General features: G+C 36.2%; 1 protein-coding gene across 1 annotated transcript; it reads left to right on the top strand.

Annotated features, from left to right (window-relative positions):
- Positions 1-10094: 10094 nt before the first annotated feature.
- LOC114313805 (F-box protein FBW2) lies at positions 10095-14179 on the top strand. Its single transcript, XM_028260212.2, has 2 exons — positions 10095-10472; positions 13354-14179. Exons 1-2 carry the CDS (start codon positions 10138-10140, stop codon positions 13889-13891), a joined length of 873 nt encoding a protein of 290 aa, XP_028116013.2. The 5' UTR covers positions 10095-10137; the 3' UTR covers positions 13892-14179.
- Positions 14180-16343: the final 2164 nt, after the last annotated feature.

Here is a 16343-nt window from a genome sequence, read left to right as displayed (position 1 = left end):
AGAATATTGTTATTTTGAAATTGATTTGGAAAAATTATCTTGTGTTGGAAATACTTGTTAAAAATCTAAAAATAAAATAAAATTAATAGTTGTATGAGTTGTATCTACCTCAAATTATGATTAGATAATTTATTTTTGGAAAATAATGTTGAAATATTTATCTCATCTTTGAGTTTTGAAATTTATTTTTGAGAAGAAAAATAAATTGATGTTGAGGAATATGGAATAAATACTTAAGTAGAAATTATAGAGTTGCTCTGGGATTAAAAACTCTAAAAGTGTTAAATCATGATATTTTATAAAAGATGATATGTTGATGATTAAGTTGTGTTCATTTTTATGAAAATAAAAATGTGAAATGTGGACTTTCAAACTCATAACCTTGAAAATGTTACTATTGGGCATATTTCATAATTTTTTATGTAAATATCATGTTGATTAAGTAATTTTAGAAAAAGTTGTGAAATTGTTATTGGTAGAGAATTTGATAAAAATATTACCTCTTTAAATAGTTTGGCATAAAAAATGGTTATGTTGAAATATAGTATGTTTGAGGGATGAGGCATGTGAAGTTAGGTTTGGTATTATTAATTTGAAATTTTTTGAATATAATAAACTTACTAATTTAGTGGATTAAATTAGTTTTGGTTAAAAAGTTATATCCGTTATGGTTAAAAGTGTGTTATTAAGATTATACCATAACTTTTGACATAGTAGGATGGGAATGGTAACATTTAATAAGTAAGGATTTTCTTTGAGTTATATATATGTTTTTGCAAGATGTAGATGATTTTCGAAATCATCATTTGATTTGTTTTGAAAATTAATTGTTGCTTCAAGAAGATGAGAGATTTTTTTTAAAGTGGGTTTACTTTCTTGTTCCTTTTAAAATAGAAATTGAGGATTTTGAACTATGAGGTGTTACGACCCCATTCTGCCCCTAGTAGAATGGTGCTGTGATGGCCAGTAATCCGAGATTACCAAAGGCCAACTTACAAAGTTTCACACAATCAGAGTATACATATGGGGCTTACATGTGCGGAAGTAATAAATTTAAAACTAAGTAATCCATAAGAGTTGTTCATAGATCAAGTAAAATGACATACATCTTAACATGGTTTCACAACTTGAATACAAGATAAAACTAAAGTACATAATACATCTTGATCAAAAGGCTTCTCAAGCCGAAATGTACAAAGAAATAACCCAAAAGCTAAGAAGCATAATTTTCAAGATGCTAGCAAAATATGAATCCAAAAACATCTTCCAAACAAAGCTTAGGCGACATCGCCTTCTTGATCATCACCTACATATATATAAGGGAGAGGGTGAGCTTGGATACTCAGTGAATGATATAAATAATAAAGGTTTGGATGAATGATATCTGAGATCTTTATCAAAACAATACATATCATAGCTTGTAACAAAACATGGGATGAATCAAGTTCATCAATCAAAGTCTTTCAAAACTTCTTGGGATGTTTACTAACATCTACATAATACAAATGATGACATTCTTGACAAAACAAAGGAATAACCAACCCGGAATCGAAGCACACTCGTTCAAGACCGTCGGTGGCTGACCCAGAATCGGTTAGACAACCCACCCAGAAAACCGTCGGTGGCAAAACGTAACCCACCCGTACAAGACCGTCGGTGGTACCATCCGTACATGACCATCGATGGCAAAGAGATATCTCAAACATAGGTGCTACATAGGCTTAACGTCCCCTAGCACGAAAGGACCTTCCAAGAATGTTATCAAAACAAACATAATACTTAATACAAAAACTAAAGGATAATCATTCATACTTGATCAAATACTTTTCCAAAACGAAACAAAACAAAGCTTTATTAAAACATTATAACATAACTTTATTAAAAATATCACTCACTATAGCTCTTCGGATGTAGGGCTTAAGGCAAGAATCCAAGACCTACAATCATATAGCAAAGTCTACTGAATGCATTTCAAGAAAACAAGAAGGAATGCTCAAAGATGATTATGTAATGCACTCTCAAAACAAACTTTACATGAATGAAAATGATCCCAGCATTTCTTTCCAAAACCACATCAAGACAAAGCAAAACATGTGCTGGGAGTCAAAAAACAGTTTTTTCTTCTTAGAAAAGCATGCTGGGTACCAACTAGGTCTTGGAATGGATGCACAGAGATGATCTAGACCAAAATGGCCTAGTTGGGTGAACTTAGGAAGTCTTGGCCGAGGTGTGGTCTCCTAGGCCTAGGTGTGCGGCTGCCTACCAAGATGTTACAAGGTGCCGACAAGGGTGTACCATGGTCGGCCTAGGTGTGCATGCAAGATAGGCTAAGGTGCAAGTGATCATGCAAGGTAGGCCAAGGTGAGATACGATGCTTGGCCTAAGTGTGAGGCCCAGGCAAGAGTGGGTCTCAGTGACCACACTTAGGCAAATGAAGTCTGGAAATCTGGGTTTCCTCTTGAAGAGCATGAACATGAAGAACATAAATGCTAAAATCATAACTTCTTATTCAAAATCTGAGATTTCATGATATAAGTTCAGAAACATGGATCTAGGTACCCATAGTTAAAGATTTCATGAAGACAAACACAAAAACATAGAACTTGGTACAAACTTTCGGATTAAAACAAGGCTTTTCTTGAAGAATACAAGAACATCATTTTCTCTTTCGAAAACAAAACTTTAAATCAATGCTTGACTCATGAATCATGCTAAATCATGCAATATGATCAGATCAACATAAAAAACAACAAGAGTAGATCAATAATCTACCCTCAAAACACGGATCAAACGGTTCAAACTCTAAGGATCAAGCTTGGAAATCTAGTTCTCCCTCTAAGAACTCCTTCTTCTTCTTCCTAGAACTTCTCTCTCTTCTAAGGCAAAGATATAGCAAATGATATGGGTTCCTCACTGCTAGCTGGCTTAAACCACTACTAGGACACGTGGCATCATCTGATTAGATCTCCTCAAAAAGGTGCCAGAATAAAAAGACAAGAGTATGACAAAGTGTGTATAACAAGCAAGGTGGCATGAGCACTCTGGCAAGGAAATGATCCTGGATCAACACATAGGCTTCAGGCAAGTAAGGACTTCCTGATCTTGGTTGGGAAGGATAACACTTGACCTAGGTGTGCCACACCTTGGCCTAGATGCGCCACACCTCAGCCTAGGTCGTACCAGTCCCGGAATAAAAGGTTGCTAGGTTCAAGGATCATAGGTCTCGAATGTCTAGATGATTAACATCTCGGCTTAGATGATACACACTTCGGCCTAGGTGATGCACATCTCGGCCAATATGCCTAGGTGATGGTGGAGGTCAACCAAGGTAGCTCCAAGATTGTAATAACCCACATTCATGTCTTAGTCATGTTCATGTACATTTGCATGATTTTGTCTTGTTAAGCTTGCATTTGCAGACTTTGACTTGTTTTGCCTAAGTAAAGGTATCTGTCTTGTTTTGTGCTTATGTGATTTGCCTAAGTGTTGTATGCATGTTTTGTTCCTTCCTTGCTATGTTAAGCCTAGGTCATGTTAAGCCTAAGTCATGCCAAGCCTAGGTCATGCCAAGCCTAGGTCATGTTAAGCCTAAGTCATGCCAAGCCTAGATCATGCCAAGCCTAGGTCATGCCAACACCTAGGATCATCTTAGAACCACTTTGGTGACCTCCACCATCACCTAGGCATATTGGTCGAGATTTCATAATCTAGGCCGAGGTGTGCATCACCTAGGCCGAGATGTGCATCATCTAGGCCGAGATGTGCATCATCTAGGCGTCCTAGATCCTTGATCCTTGCACCTGGTGATCTTGTTTCGGGATTGGAATGACCTAGACCGAGGTGTGGCACATCTAGGCTGAGGTGTGGCACAGCTAGGTCAAGTGTTATCCCTCCTAGCCGAGGTCATTGGAACCTTACTTGCCGAAGCCTATGTCCTTAGCCGAGATCATTACTTGCCGGAGTGCCCTTGCCATCTAACTTGTTGAGTACACTTTGTCATAGTCTTGTCTTTTCACTCAGCCACCTTTTTGAGAAGAACCAACCAACCGTTGCCATGTGTCCCAGCTGAGTGTTAAGTCAGCCGGCAGACCTAGAAATGTATCATTTGCTATATCCTTGTCTTAGAAGAGAGAGAAGCACTAGGAAGAGGAAGAGGAATTCTAGAGAGAGGTAGATTTCCAAGCTTGATCCCTAAAGATCGAACCGTTAGATCCGTGTTTTAAGGTTAGATTCGTGATCTACTCTTCTTATTCTTTATGTTGATCTAATCGCATTGCATGATTTAGCATGTTTCATGAACCATGCATTGCTTTGAAGTTCGGTTTTAGAAAGAGAAAGTGATATTCATGTGTTCTTGAGGAAAAACCATGTTTTAATCTGAAAGTTTGTATCAATATGCATGTTTTCGTGTTTGTTTTCATATGATCTTCAAGTATAGGTACCAAGGTCCATGTTTTCGAACTCATAGCATGAAATCCCAAATCTTGTAATAACAAGTTATGATTTTAGCATTCATGTTCTTCATGCTCATGTTCTTTATGTTCTTCAAGGAGGAAACCCAGATTTCCAGGCTTCATTTCCCTAGATGTGATCACCGAGACCACTCTTGCCTAGATCACACACCTTGGTCTACCTTGCATGATCACTTGCACGTTAGTTTATCTTGCATGCACACCTAGGCTAACCAATGCACACCTAGGCCGACCATGGTACACCCATGCCGGCACCTTGTAACACCTCGGCAGGCAGCTGCATACTGAAGCCTAGGTAACCACACCTTGGCCAAGAGGTGTGGGACCTCGGCCAAGACCTCCTGAGTTCACCCAGCTAGGTCGTTTTAGCCTAGATCATCTCTGTGCATCCATTCCAGGACCTGGTTGGTACCCAGCATGTTTTCCCTAGATGTTTTCCAGCATGTTTTCCCTAGATGTTTCCAGCATGTTTTCCCTAGATTATTTGCATTCATGTGAAGCTTGTTTTTAAGAGTGCATTCAATAGACTTTGCCGCGTGTTTGTAGGACTTGGACCTTTGCCTTGATCCCGACGTCCCAAGAACTATGTGAGTGGTATTTTTAATAAAGATATGCTCTTAAGGTTTTGATAAAGCTTTGCCTTGTTTTGATAAAAGTATTTGTTAAGCATGAATGATATCCCTATTTTATGTATCAAGTATGAGCTTTGTTTTGAATGGAAAGTTATCAAGTGAGCTTTGTTTTGATGTCAATCTTTGAAAGTCCGTACATGCCAGGGGACTTTAAGCATTTGTGGCACAAGTCCGTACGTGCTAAGGGACTATAAGCATTAGTAGCACACTTGTGAAGTCTGTACGTGCCAGGGGACTTTAAGCATTTGTGGCACAAGTCCGTACGTGCTAAGGGACTATAAGCATTAGTAGCACACATGTGAAGTCCGTACGTGCTAAGGGATTATAAGCATTAGTAGCACACATGTGAAGTCCGTACGTGCCAGGGGACTTTAAGCATTTGTGGCACAAGTCCATACGTGCTAAGGGACTATAAGCATTAGTAGCACACATGTGAAGTCCATACATGCTAAGGGACTATAAGCATTAGTAGCACACATGTGAAGTCCGTACGTGCCAGGGGACTCTAAGCTTTCGTGGCATCTTTGTTTGTTTTGTCCGGAATGTTGTCACCCCATGTTTTAAGATTTGACGCATGTTAAGTATGTAAGTTTTGTAAGATCAAGTTTGATGAACAAGATTTATCTCATATTTTGTACAAGCTATGATAAGTATGGTTTTGACAAAGATATATTATGTATTGTTTTGAAAGACCTCGAGAATCATTCATTTAACCCCTTTATTACTTATACCATTCACTGAGTATCCAAGCTCACCCTCCCTATGTATATATGTAGGTAACAAGCAAGAAGTCGGCTACGCCGAGATGTGTGTTTTGCAAGATGTTTTGGATGCATGTTATGTCGGCAATATTTATGTCGGCAAACCTTGAGGCTTATGTATTTTGAACATGTCGGCTTGAAAAGCCTTTTAGTCAAGATGTAATATGCATTTTATTTTGCTTATATTCAAGTTGTAAAGCTATGTAAAGATGTATGCCATTTCATTTGACTTATGCACAGCTCTTATGGACTAATTAGATTTGTATATATTGCTTCTGCACATGTTAGCCCCATATGTAATACTCTAATTATGTGTGAATTTTGAAAGTTGGCCTTCGGTAATCTCGGATTACTGGCCATCACGGCACCATTCTACTAGGGGCGGAATGGGGTCGTGACAAAGATGGTCCTAGGTGTTGGCGTTCAACAGCCTAGGTGTAAGAGGTTCAAAGGTGTGACCTAGGCTTGAGACAACAAGGATAGATGACCTAGGCTTAACACACCAAGTAAGGAACAAAGCATGCATATAACACTTAGGCAAAACATGATAGCATCAAGACAAGACAAGAACCTTTGCTTAGGCAAAACAAATCTAAGTCTGCATGTACAAACTTAACAAGGCAAAATCATATAAATGCTCATGAATATGACTAAGACAAGATGAGGGTTGTTATATGAGGATTGAAGAGAGTTGTTTTTGGTGACTTTCTTTTAATAAATGAAGATGAGTGATTTTGGTAAGAAAACCTAGAAATTGGGGGGTTTTGAGAAAGATGTTGACAATCTTTGAAGATGTTGTTATATTTATTTTGTGTGCCAAAATAAATGATGTTTGAAAAATTATTTATTTGTTTACATATAAATGATGGTTTTCATGGAATATGAGAATTGTTGAAGTTTTGGAAATTGTTGTTTGAATCAAAATGTTGATATAGTCTTGAAGTGACTAAATGGTTGAGATTACTCTAAGTGTGAGAATTATGTTATCCCATGGATGAATTGGAATAAAAGTATTTATATTCATCTTAAGAAATTATATTGAAATGAGGAATGAGAATTTTGATCACAATGAGAATATTGTGTAGAAGTATTGAAAGTGGAAGAAATACTGCATTGTATTATTAATCATTGCATTGGCATATCAATTCATTTCATAATGATGAATTTTGAAATTTGATTTGAAAACTTTGCATTGAGAAAGGAATGCTGGGAAACAAGTTTTCATGAAATGATTTTGGGGTAAATACAGTAGTAAGTCTTGAAATGTGGTATAGATGAATTTGATTAAGTTGGCCTATGTGTCCTTGGTGAAAGACCAGAAAACCGCGCGGATAGGTGTCAAGCCTTCCAGTTAATACTGGTAAAAATGACAGATTACAAGTGTTGAGCCTTCCAGTTAATATTGATAAAAATGACAAATTGGTATTTCTTGTATAGTCTACTTGTAGACACCAGCCTAGGGATTACCTGAGTCGTATTTACCATCTTGGAATTTCATTGAAATTGTTGGATTAATGTGTTTTCAAATTGGCATTGTGCGTAAGATTTTTGAAAGATGAGAAAAATATTTTGAGCATGACATGGCATATGCATTCATCTCATAAGACTGTATAAAATGGATTTGATAAATTGTTTAATTATTTGATTCAATTGATAATGAGATAATTAAATGAATTGAAAAGGATGTCATGCTACTATTGAAACATATTTATTTATTTAAGTTAACTTGTTGTGGTTAATTAAATAAATTGGATTTAAGAGATTATGTAATAAAATCATATAGTTTTGACATGATATGATTTCACGTATATGTATGAGTATTTTGGTACTCGCATATCTTCTAATGTTTTAATATGAGATTGCTTGGTGAGATAGTGATTGCTCACCCCCTGCTTGTACATGTGTACAGGGAATGCTTTTCGGATTTGAAGATCAAACAATGGGTTTTTCCATTTCATAAGTGTAATGTAGTAATGGATTGTACTACTTCATTTGTTGCTTGGCTGAGTGCTATTTTTTATAAAGAGTAGTGTCCTCTCTTTTATTGTAAACCTCATGACATTTCTTTTAGTTGTATGTAAATGCCATTGTTGTATAATGAAAGGGAACATGTATATTTAATTATTCATCATTTCATCCAAGGATGAAATGTTATTTGTAAATGGACTTAATTAATGAATATTGGTAATGTTATCCGAGTGATAAAATACGGGGCGTGACACAACATATCAAAATCACATAGTATATCATCACCAAATCATAATATATCATCATCACAAATTTGGTATATCATGAAAATTTTCAAGATTCCTCCCACAAATTTCCATCATATAAGTAAAAATGCATAGAAACATTAACTATTCCAGATCATTACTCCACCTTTTCAACATAAGCAAATCATCAAACACCTTCAGAGCAGACAATCAAGGGGCTTATATTCGAATATTTCATAAGCATATACATATATACACATATTACAGAAGATGATAAGGAGTTGAATAGAAACATAGACCCATGCAAGGAGTTAAAGAGAAACACAGAGTAGTCGATGGTGAAAGGCGAACAACAAAGGGAGAATTTCAGTGGTCGTTGACGGTCAGCAGCAGCATCCAGGTCAGTCGGCCAGTTCTGCTAGGTCACTCACCCGTTTTGTCATTCTACCCTCTCTTCTTGTCTTTTTTTTTTTTTTTTTTTGGTGCAAACGCGTGGTTTCACGCAGGTTTGGGCAACTGGACGAAAGACTAGAAGAAGCCCTGCCAACACATTCAGGTCGTTCTGGGGCCTCCAATTCGAGCTACATAGCGGAATTGGAAAAAAAAAAAAAGGAGCAAATTACAAAAAAAAAAAAAAAAAAAAAAAACCCTAAGGTTTCACGTGTTTTTCAAATTGAACTCTAGGGTTTCAATTTCATCAATTTAAACTCTGAATTTTATTATGTGTCATAATTTATGCCCTCCGTCTATTTCCGTCTACTAAACTAACAGAGAACTTGTTTTTTTAACACGTGTCATTCTCTTACTTGTTATTTCAAAATTAATGTAAAACAAAAGTTATTTTTACCATGAACATATTACAGAGGATCAAACCTCCTTATTTCTCAAACTTCACTTTCAGCCATTCATTCTCCAACACTACCCATTTTCCCAACCGCTCTACCACCACCCCTAAATCATTTCACAGCCATCGGAGAACACACCCCATCCCATACCACCACTGCAACTTGCTATATAAAACTATGGCAACCCCACCACCATCATGGTCCGAAACGTCCCCACCAAGCACATCAATTTCTTTGCCAACATCATTCCTCGCTGAAATCGATCGTTCCTCATCATCAACTTCCCTAATATGAAAGCTTCGGTAGAGATCAAGCAAAGAGGTTCAAAGGTTTGTCTTAGATCGCGAAGGTTAAAAGCAGTTCGCCACTCCCCCGCTCTTGGATCCGAACCCCCTCTCTCTTCCTCTCCATTTCTCATTCTCCTCATATCTCTTTCTCTCTCTTCTCAACTCTTATCATTCGAAGCAATACCGCCGTCCTCCACTCTGCCATCTCTACCTCAATTTTAGATCTGAGTGATGAAATCCTAGCATTCGCCATTTGAAGGTCGTTGTCGAAACCCTAGCCTTTGTAAGAAGGATGTGTTCTTCAGATTTCTCTAAACTCGGATTTGCACATTTCGAATACAGGTCTTGATATTTGAAAAATGGATTTAGAGCTCTCTATTCTCTTTTCTTCTTGAGGTTATGGCGATGACAATGATGATGATGATGATGATGATGATGATGATGATGATAATGGAGCTGTTTTTAATTTGTTCAAAAATATGTTTTGTGTTTTTTATTTAAAGTTTGGTTTGGCTTGGTATTGCAACAGATAAAAACATATAAAATTTGTTCTTCTGTTGATCAGATGATGATGATGATGAAATCAACGAAATCGATGAAATCAAAGATTTGGGGCCTTTTATATAGGGCTAATAAAAAAGGGTATCGTTTTGGGTAGGTTTTGGGGCTAAAAATGACTTTCTCCGTTACTTCATAAAACACAGATGTTACATTGGGACACGAAATAAACTCCAAGGCTTTAATTGTCAAAATTAAAAATTTAAGGGTTTAAATTGTAAAACAGGCAAAACCTTAAAGTTTTTTTTTTTTTTTTTTTTTTTTGTAATTTGCCAAAAAAATAAAAATAAATAGATAGCTCTCCTACAAAAGCAGAAGGAAAACCACCCCCTCAAATGGTCTGTCTGGCTTCGTTTCATATCTAGAGAGATGGGAAGTAACAAGAAGAAGGTGGGATGTGGAGGTGGAGAGGAGGGGAGATGGGAGGGGCTTAACCCAGAGGTGCTGGCTCAGATATTCGTGAGGATAGAGGCGGAGGAGAGGGTGAACACGGTGGGTCTGGTGTGCAGGTCCTGGTTGGAGGCTGTGGCTGGCCCCTACTGCTGGACCGACATCGACATCGAGCAGTGGTGCCGCAGGTCTAACCGCCCCCCTCACCTCGTCGACTCCGCTGTCAGGAAGCTCGTCCGTCGCAGCAAATGCACCTTCACCCGCCTCTCTGCTTACAAGCTCAGCGACTCTGCCTTCTCCTTCATCGCCAACTGGTATGTATACATATACGCACTCACAAGCAAACCCACTTTCATTTTGTTTTAACATAATAATATGAGCATTTAAGCAACAACGCGTTGCTTTTTATACAAGAGAAGAGATGAATGTGAGTTTGATTTTTTTTTTTTTTTTTTTTTTTTTAAATTTTTTTTGTGGGTGGGGGATGGTGATGCATTTGCTGCTTTGATTGTGTTAATGTTAGATGAGTTGCCCCCAATGTGGTTGATTTGCCCTGTATTCTCCGTTCATTGTTTAGAAATCAAAATTTGATATAATAGATTCAGTGTGCCATCTTTTGTATGACTCGTGAAAAAATCAAAATAAAACATAAAAGAACACCACTGGAAATTTGAATTTAATACATATCATCTCTGACATTTAGAAAATTACACGGACTCTTGTCATTGTAATTATTTAGATAGATTGAAAATATTAAACTCACGCACTCTCTCTTTTCTTTATTCGTTTTACTTGCTCTTTTTTTTTTTTTCCCCTTTCCTTTGCTTAATTTTTTTTTTATTCCAATGTAATTTCTTCTATTTTTTTTATCAAGAGTTGTTGTCCTTTATATAAGTAAAGGGGGTTTGTGAAATGAGGCTATTAACTGCAGGATTAGGAATGTAATTTTCAAAACGTCAAGGGTGAGATGTAATTGGACCAAATCTCAGGGAGTGTCAATGTAGTTTACCCCCCCCCCCCCCAAAAAAAAAAAAAAAAGAAAGATCGAAAAAGCCCTTGTTACATTTGTGTGATTTTGTTTTTGCTTTTCTTTGACATATACACTGATTTTTTTGCTTAGTTTGGTTCGTGAGATATAATTGTTTCTATAGTGAGAAACAAATATGAAAGGCGATTGGCAATTTTCTTATGATTGTTGTGTGGCCCTGAGAATCTTAGTTCATTATCAAATCTTAAACCTTTTTTTTTTATCTAAGTTTATGTAATGGAATGTGTTTGGAGTTCGCTTTGCTGTGTTAATCAGTAACGGTACAATTATGTTGGTTCGGATGCTCACTTTGACAATAGAATGATCACTACTCGCGAATAAACAAATAGTTTGATGGGAAGAAACCAAGTCTGGAAAGTGATGATGAAAGTACATTAGACCAGTTCCAATTAAGTATTCGTTTTTTATTGGTCTGAGGATCTTATGTTGCTTCAATTCATGTACCTTGTTTTGATTGAAATGTAGGAATATGAATTACACACAAGAAGCCAGCATGATTTATGTTTGATTTGTTACTTTAATGAATGTAAGTATGTCTGTTTGTTATGTTTCTCTCCATTTATTTTGGGATTTTTCCAGTTGATACATCTAATTAATCTATACATACACATGGACAAACACATTTTATTTTTGAAGAGAAGATAATTTTAGGTTTGATTTGATGACAGTTTTGGATCTGCATTTGCTGGGATCCGTGTGAAATCAAACACCCTATATATTTGTTTCAATTTTCAATATAACTGCTTTGAATGCTTTGAATGCTGCAGAGTTAGCTAAAATGTGGTTAATTTGCACTGTATATTTGGTTATTGGCTTGACCTAGAACTTATACATTTTGGTATTTTCAGTAAGCCGCCATGTGTGTGCATGCACAACTTTCACACGTGCTTGTTGTCTGTTTGTGTGTTTTCTTGATACTTCTATTATTTACATGTACTGAGATTTCTCTTCCATTTTGGGGCTGTTGATTTTTCTGTAAAAAATTAAAAAATTAAAGAAAAATCTCTTATAAGCAAAGTTTTCTTTTGGTCTGGTTAGAAAAAAGGAAGGAACCATCTTTGTTTCAACGTTTCCTTTGCTGGTAGAAAAAAAAGCTTCATAATCATGTATGCAAGTATATTTTGATAATAAGAAACAAAGTGGAGGATGTGATGAATGAATTTTAAGCCAGTTCCAGCTACATGTTCATTTATGTCTGGCCTGAGAATTTCGTGCTGTATGAACATTGTTTTGATCGTAATAAAGAAATATGCATTCAAGAAAAGATGGCAGTAGTTTATTTTAGTTTGTTAATTTGATGAATGTCACTCTGTTCCAATGGTAATGGTGCAGAATGGAAAGATTTTCTGTTCTTTTTTGGTTTTAATGTTATTTTTTTTATAAATATATGAATATGCCACTCATTTCTATACATAAGTTTTGGTGGGGATTGAGAGAAAATTCAAGTAGCCTAATCTTTCAAACCTTTTATAAATATGAATTCGTACGTGACTTATGGCACTTCAGTTTATATACCTATTTTACATTCTAGTATTACATGTGATGCTTGAGAGTTAGATTGGCTGATTCATTTCTACTCAATTGGAATGAGTTGGTTTTCTTTTATTAGGATGATACCATTGTGGTTCACAATCCATTTCACCCAAAATATGTAGCATAGCTCGAGTTACTTCCTTCAGTTGCAGGAGCTCTTTGGCATTAAACTAACGAGATATAACCAGTTAATTTTTAAAGCAGTGTTCAGTGGCACTGTCCTATTGTCTGAAGTGATTTTTGCATTTATAACTATGACAACATAAAGAAGTAAAACATATAACCAAGCCTCCGTGTGTGTGGTTCTTTTCTTTTTCTTTTTTTCTTTTTCTTTTTCCATTACATGTATAATCGATATCATTGCATATACAGGCTGTTAAATATTTTGGGATAAAATAGGACAATGAGTTCTTGATCTTTGAAGATCAATATTCTTATTTGCTTTTTGAAAATGCTCCAAGGGAAATTATTACGTCAAAAACTATCACAAAGTTGATGTTCTTGTGACATCCATGTGTTTAACATTGTTATTCCATGAGTTAAATGTGTTGATGGTGATACAACAGTATATCAGACCGACGTAATATTTTTTTCCCTTTTCCCTGAACTTGTAGCGCGAGATATCTCAAGGTCCTGCAAATTCCTATGAGCGAGGTCACTGATAAGGTGGTTGAGAAGCATGCAGGGTCACTTGTGAATATCACTATCTTGGACATTAGCTATTGTTTGAAGATCACATGCAAAGGCCTTACATATTTTGGAAAGAAGTGCAAGTCCCTCATTCACTTGAAACGGAACATGCCCCCACCAGAATGGAAAAATCCCACACAAGTGGTGACTTCTAAGATTGATGATTCCGAGGCAATGATCATAGCTGATACGATGGCAGGCCTCCGTCATCTTCAACTTGGTTTTGGGCGTTTTGGTGACCATGGGCTTGATTCTATCCTTACCAAGTGCAAGGAACTTACCCATCTTGACATTCAAGGTTGTTGGAATGTGGAGATGGAGGGTGAACTTGAAGACAAGTGTAAGCGACTTGCAGTGTTCAAGAGCCCCTGGCTTGATGATTATGAGGATGAAGGATCTTCAGAAACTGATGGCAGTGGAGCTGATACTAGTGATCAATCATCTTCCTCAGACTCGGATTAGTTTTTGGTCCTTTCATGTTCTAGTTTTTGACTTTTCACACCGTAAATGCATGCATGATGAGATTGCGTATATGGGTATACAGTGCATATAGTACAGGAATCTTAGTCACTTCTTTCTGATGAGATACATCTTCAGGTTTGCTAAAGAAACTATAAGAATTGGTGGATATAATTATGTCATTATAGGAAGATGGAGCTGGGAACTGGCTATCTAAAGTTAGTCTTTTTTTATTTTGACTTGAGCATTATATGTTTGTACATGATGGAAAATGGTTTGCTTTCTTGTTCATTTTGTATGTTGCTTTCTTGAAGTGTTTCTTCGGCGCTTAAGTATGTTCATGCTTGAATAATTTGACTGCATTTCAGAAAAAGCCAAATAAAGTAACCGTTTTTTCTTCTTAATATTTTTCCTTGTAACTTCCATAGAATCATTTAACTTTCAAAATCATATGTATGGCCTTCCTATATAGAGTCAATTCATGTTGCAAATGTTATGCATTAGATGCCAGTTGTATCAGTTCTTATTACAGGATCTAAAGCTGCAAGTTAGGTAAATTGTTGTTCGACAAAGAGAACTCTTTTTTCTGTTTTTGACAATTCATTGGTGCAAAAATGTTTTGGAATACTCAACACCAGTGTTTTTATGTCAGAATGATCAACTACTGTCTCTATGTTTGGCCTACCATGAATCCATTATTGACTCTATTCATCTGATTGACATTCCTATTAGATGTGGTTCAACCCTGCAAGCTGCAGGAAAGCATACCTCAGAGATGTTGCTGTAGTTACACTTGATTGAGTTAATTAATGCATGTTATTTCAACATCTAGTAATGTTGGCGCTAGGAGATTTATCAGAGATGGTTCACCTTAAACGGGCACTAACTTAGATTTGTACTGGCACCAGCGCAATGAAAAAACACTTGCTTTCAAGTTATCTTCATAGAGATGCCTCAAAATTATGTTGACTGTTATAACAATGTTAATGGGGCTTGAATTTTAAGTTTCATATTCAACCAACAAACAACATTTCAAGACCAAGGGGTTGGCCTGGTGGATGAGGAGCTCCCTTACCAAGCGTGATGCCCAGGTTCGATTCTTACTACAGTGAACTAATATTTTTTAGTGATATGGATTATCATTATATGTTGTACGGAGGAAATGCCTATCATATGGTCTAGTTCCATAGGAAGATTCTACCACTGCCACTGTTACTCTGTTTCACCAAACTAAACCAGTGGTACTGGAATTCAAACTGCTGCAACATCCTGGTGAACAAAGGCTACTGTGACATGTATTAAGAAACTTGTCACAGGAACTCTGGCTTGCATAATCACTGTGGTAACTATTTGTGGGATCTCTTTCTGGACAAATTTGATTTTGTGCTATCACAAGAAAAAGAAAAATACTAATTTTGCTCTGCTTTAGTGACTGGTCTATCAACCTTCAATGCTTCATTTTCTCTATATTTTCTCTTCTATTTTTTCTGGTTTTGGAAGAGTCATTGAATACCTTCATTTCTTTCAGTGTTCTGTGTTTTAAGTCCCAGAATATCCATGCTCAGTACATTATGATACCCCAAATCCAGTAGTTAGTATGCAGCATATCTTCCTGAAGTGTTTTTTTTTTATTATTTGGAGAGAGTATAAATATGTATTTCGATAAGCTGGATTCACAACCTATCAAAGGTATCCTATATATTCCTAATTTTCATAGCCACCATGGCGATTATTTTAAGCGGGACAAATCTCTTGGGACACAACTGTTTTGGCATTTTAGGAACAAATGGGAAATGAACAAATTTTGTTATGTTTTGAATGCTTTTTCTTTCAATTAAACTTTATATAGTTTGCTTGCTCAGATCTTCTCTTTATTTCCCCTTCCCATTTTATAGTTTTGATGGAGGTGTCATTGAGTACCTATACATCTTTTCATATGTTGGAAATAAGTTTAACTCATATTACTTTGGTGTCTGAAAAGGTAGTAGAAAGATCTTATAACTTTTCGTCTTTTCATGGTTCTCTCTGGCAAGAAATTAGACAATCAAGATAATTTTATAATGTCGACACCAAATATGAATACCATTGATAAACATGGATGTATTTGCCAGGGGAAAAATCTTTAGGAGGTGATAGATTTAGACATTGATTGTGTAAACTCACATTTTGGATTCATATAATCTAGTTTTACACTGTTAATATATAATATACACACATTGTATATATTATACACACATTGTATAAATAGGTTAATATATATTATACACACATTGTATGCTGTTGTATGTTGTAAAGTCCAAACACCAATGCTGTTGTATGCTGTAAAGTCCAAACACCACTCACACACTTTCATCATTGCACATAACTTTTGTCTTCTCCTTTCGATGCTTCCTCTATAAATAAGCATCACTCTTGTAACTAATTCAGACAATTGAATACAACATACATTCATTCA

The sequence above is a fragment of the Camellia sinensis genome, chromosome 2 (genome assembly GCF_055761805.1).
Source record: "Camellia sinensis isolate YWXY chromosome 2, ASM5576180v1, whole genome shotgun sequence".
Lineage (NCBI taxonomy): Eukaryota > Viridiplantae > Streptophyta > Magnoliopsida > Ericales > Theaceae > Camellia > Camellia sinensis.
This window is presented reverse-complemented; position numbering and strand designations above follow the sequence as displayed.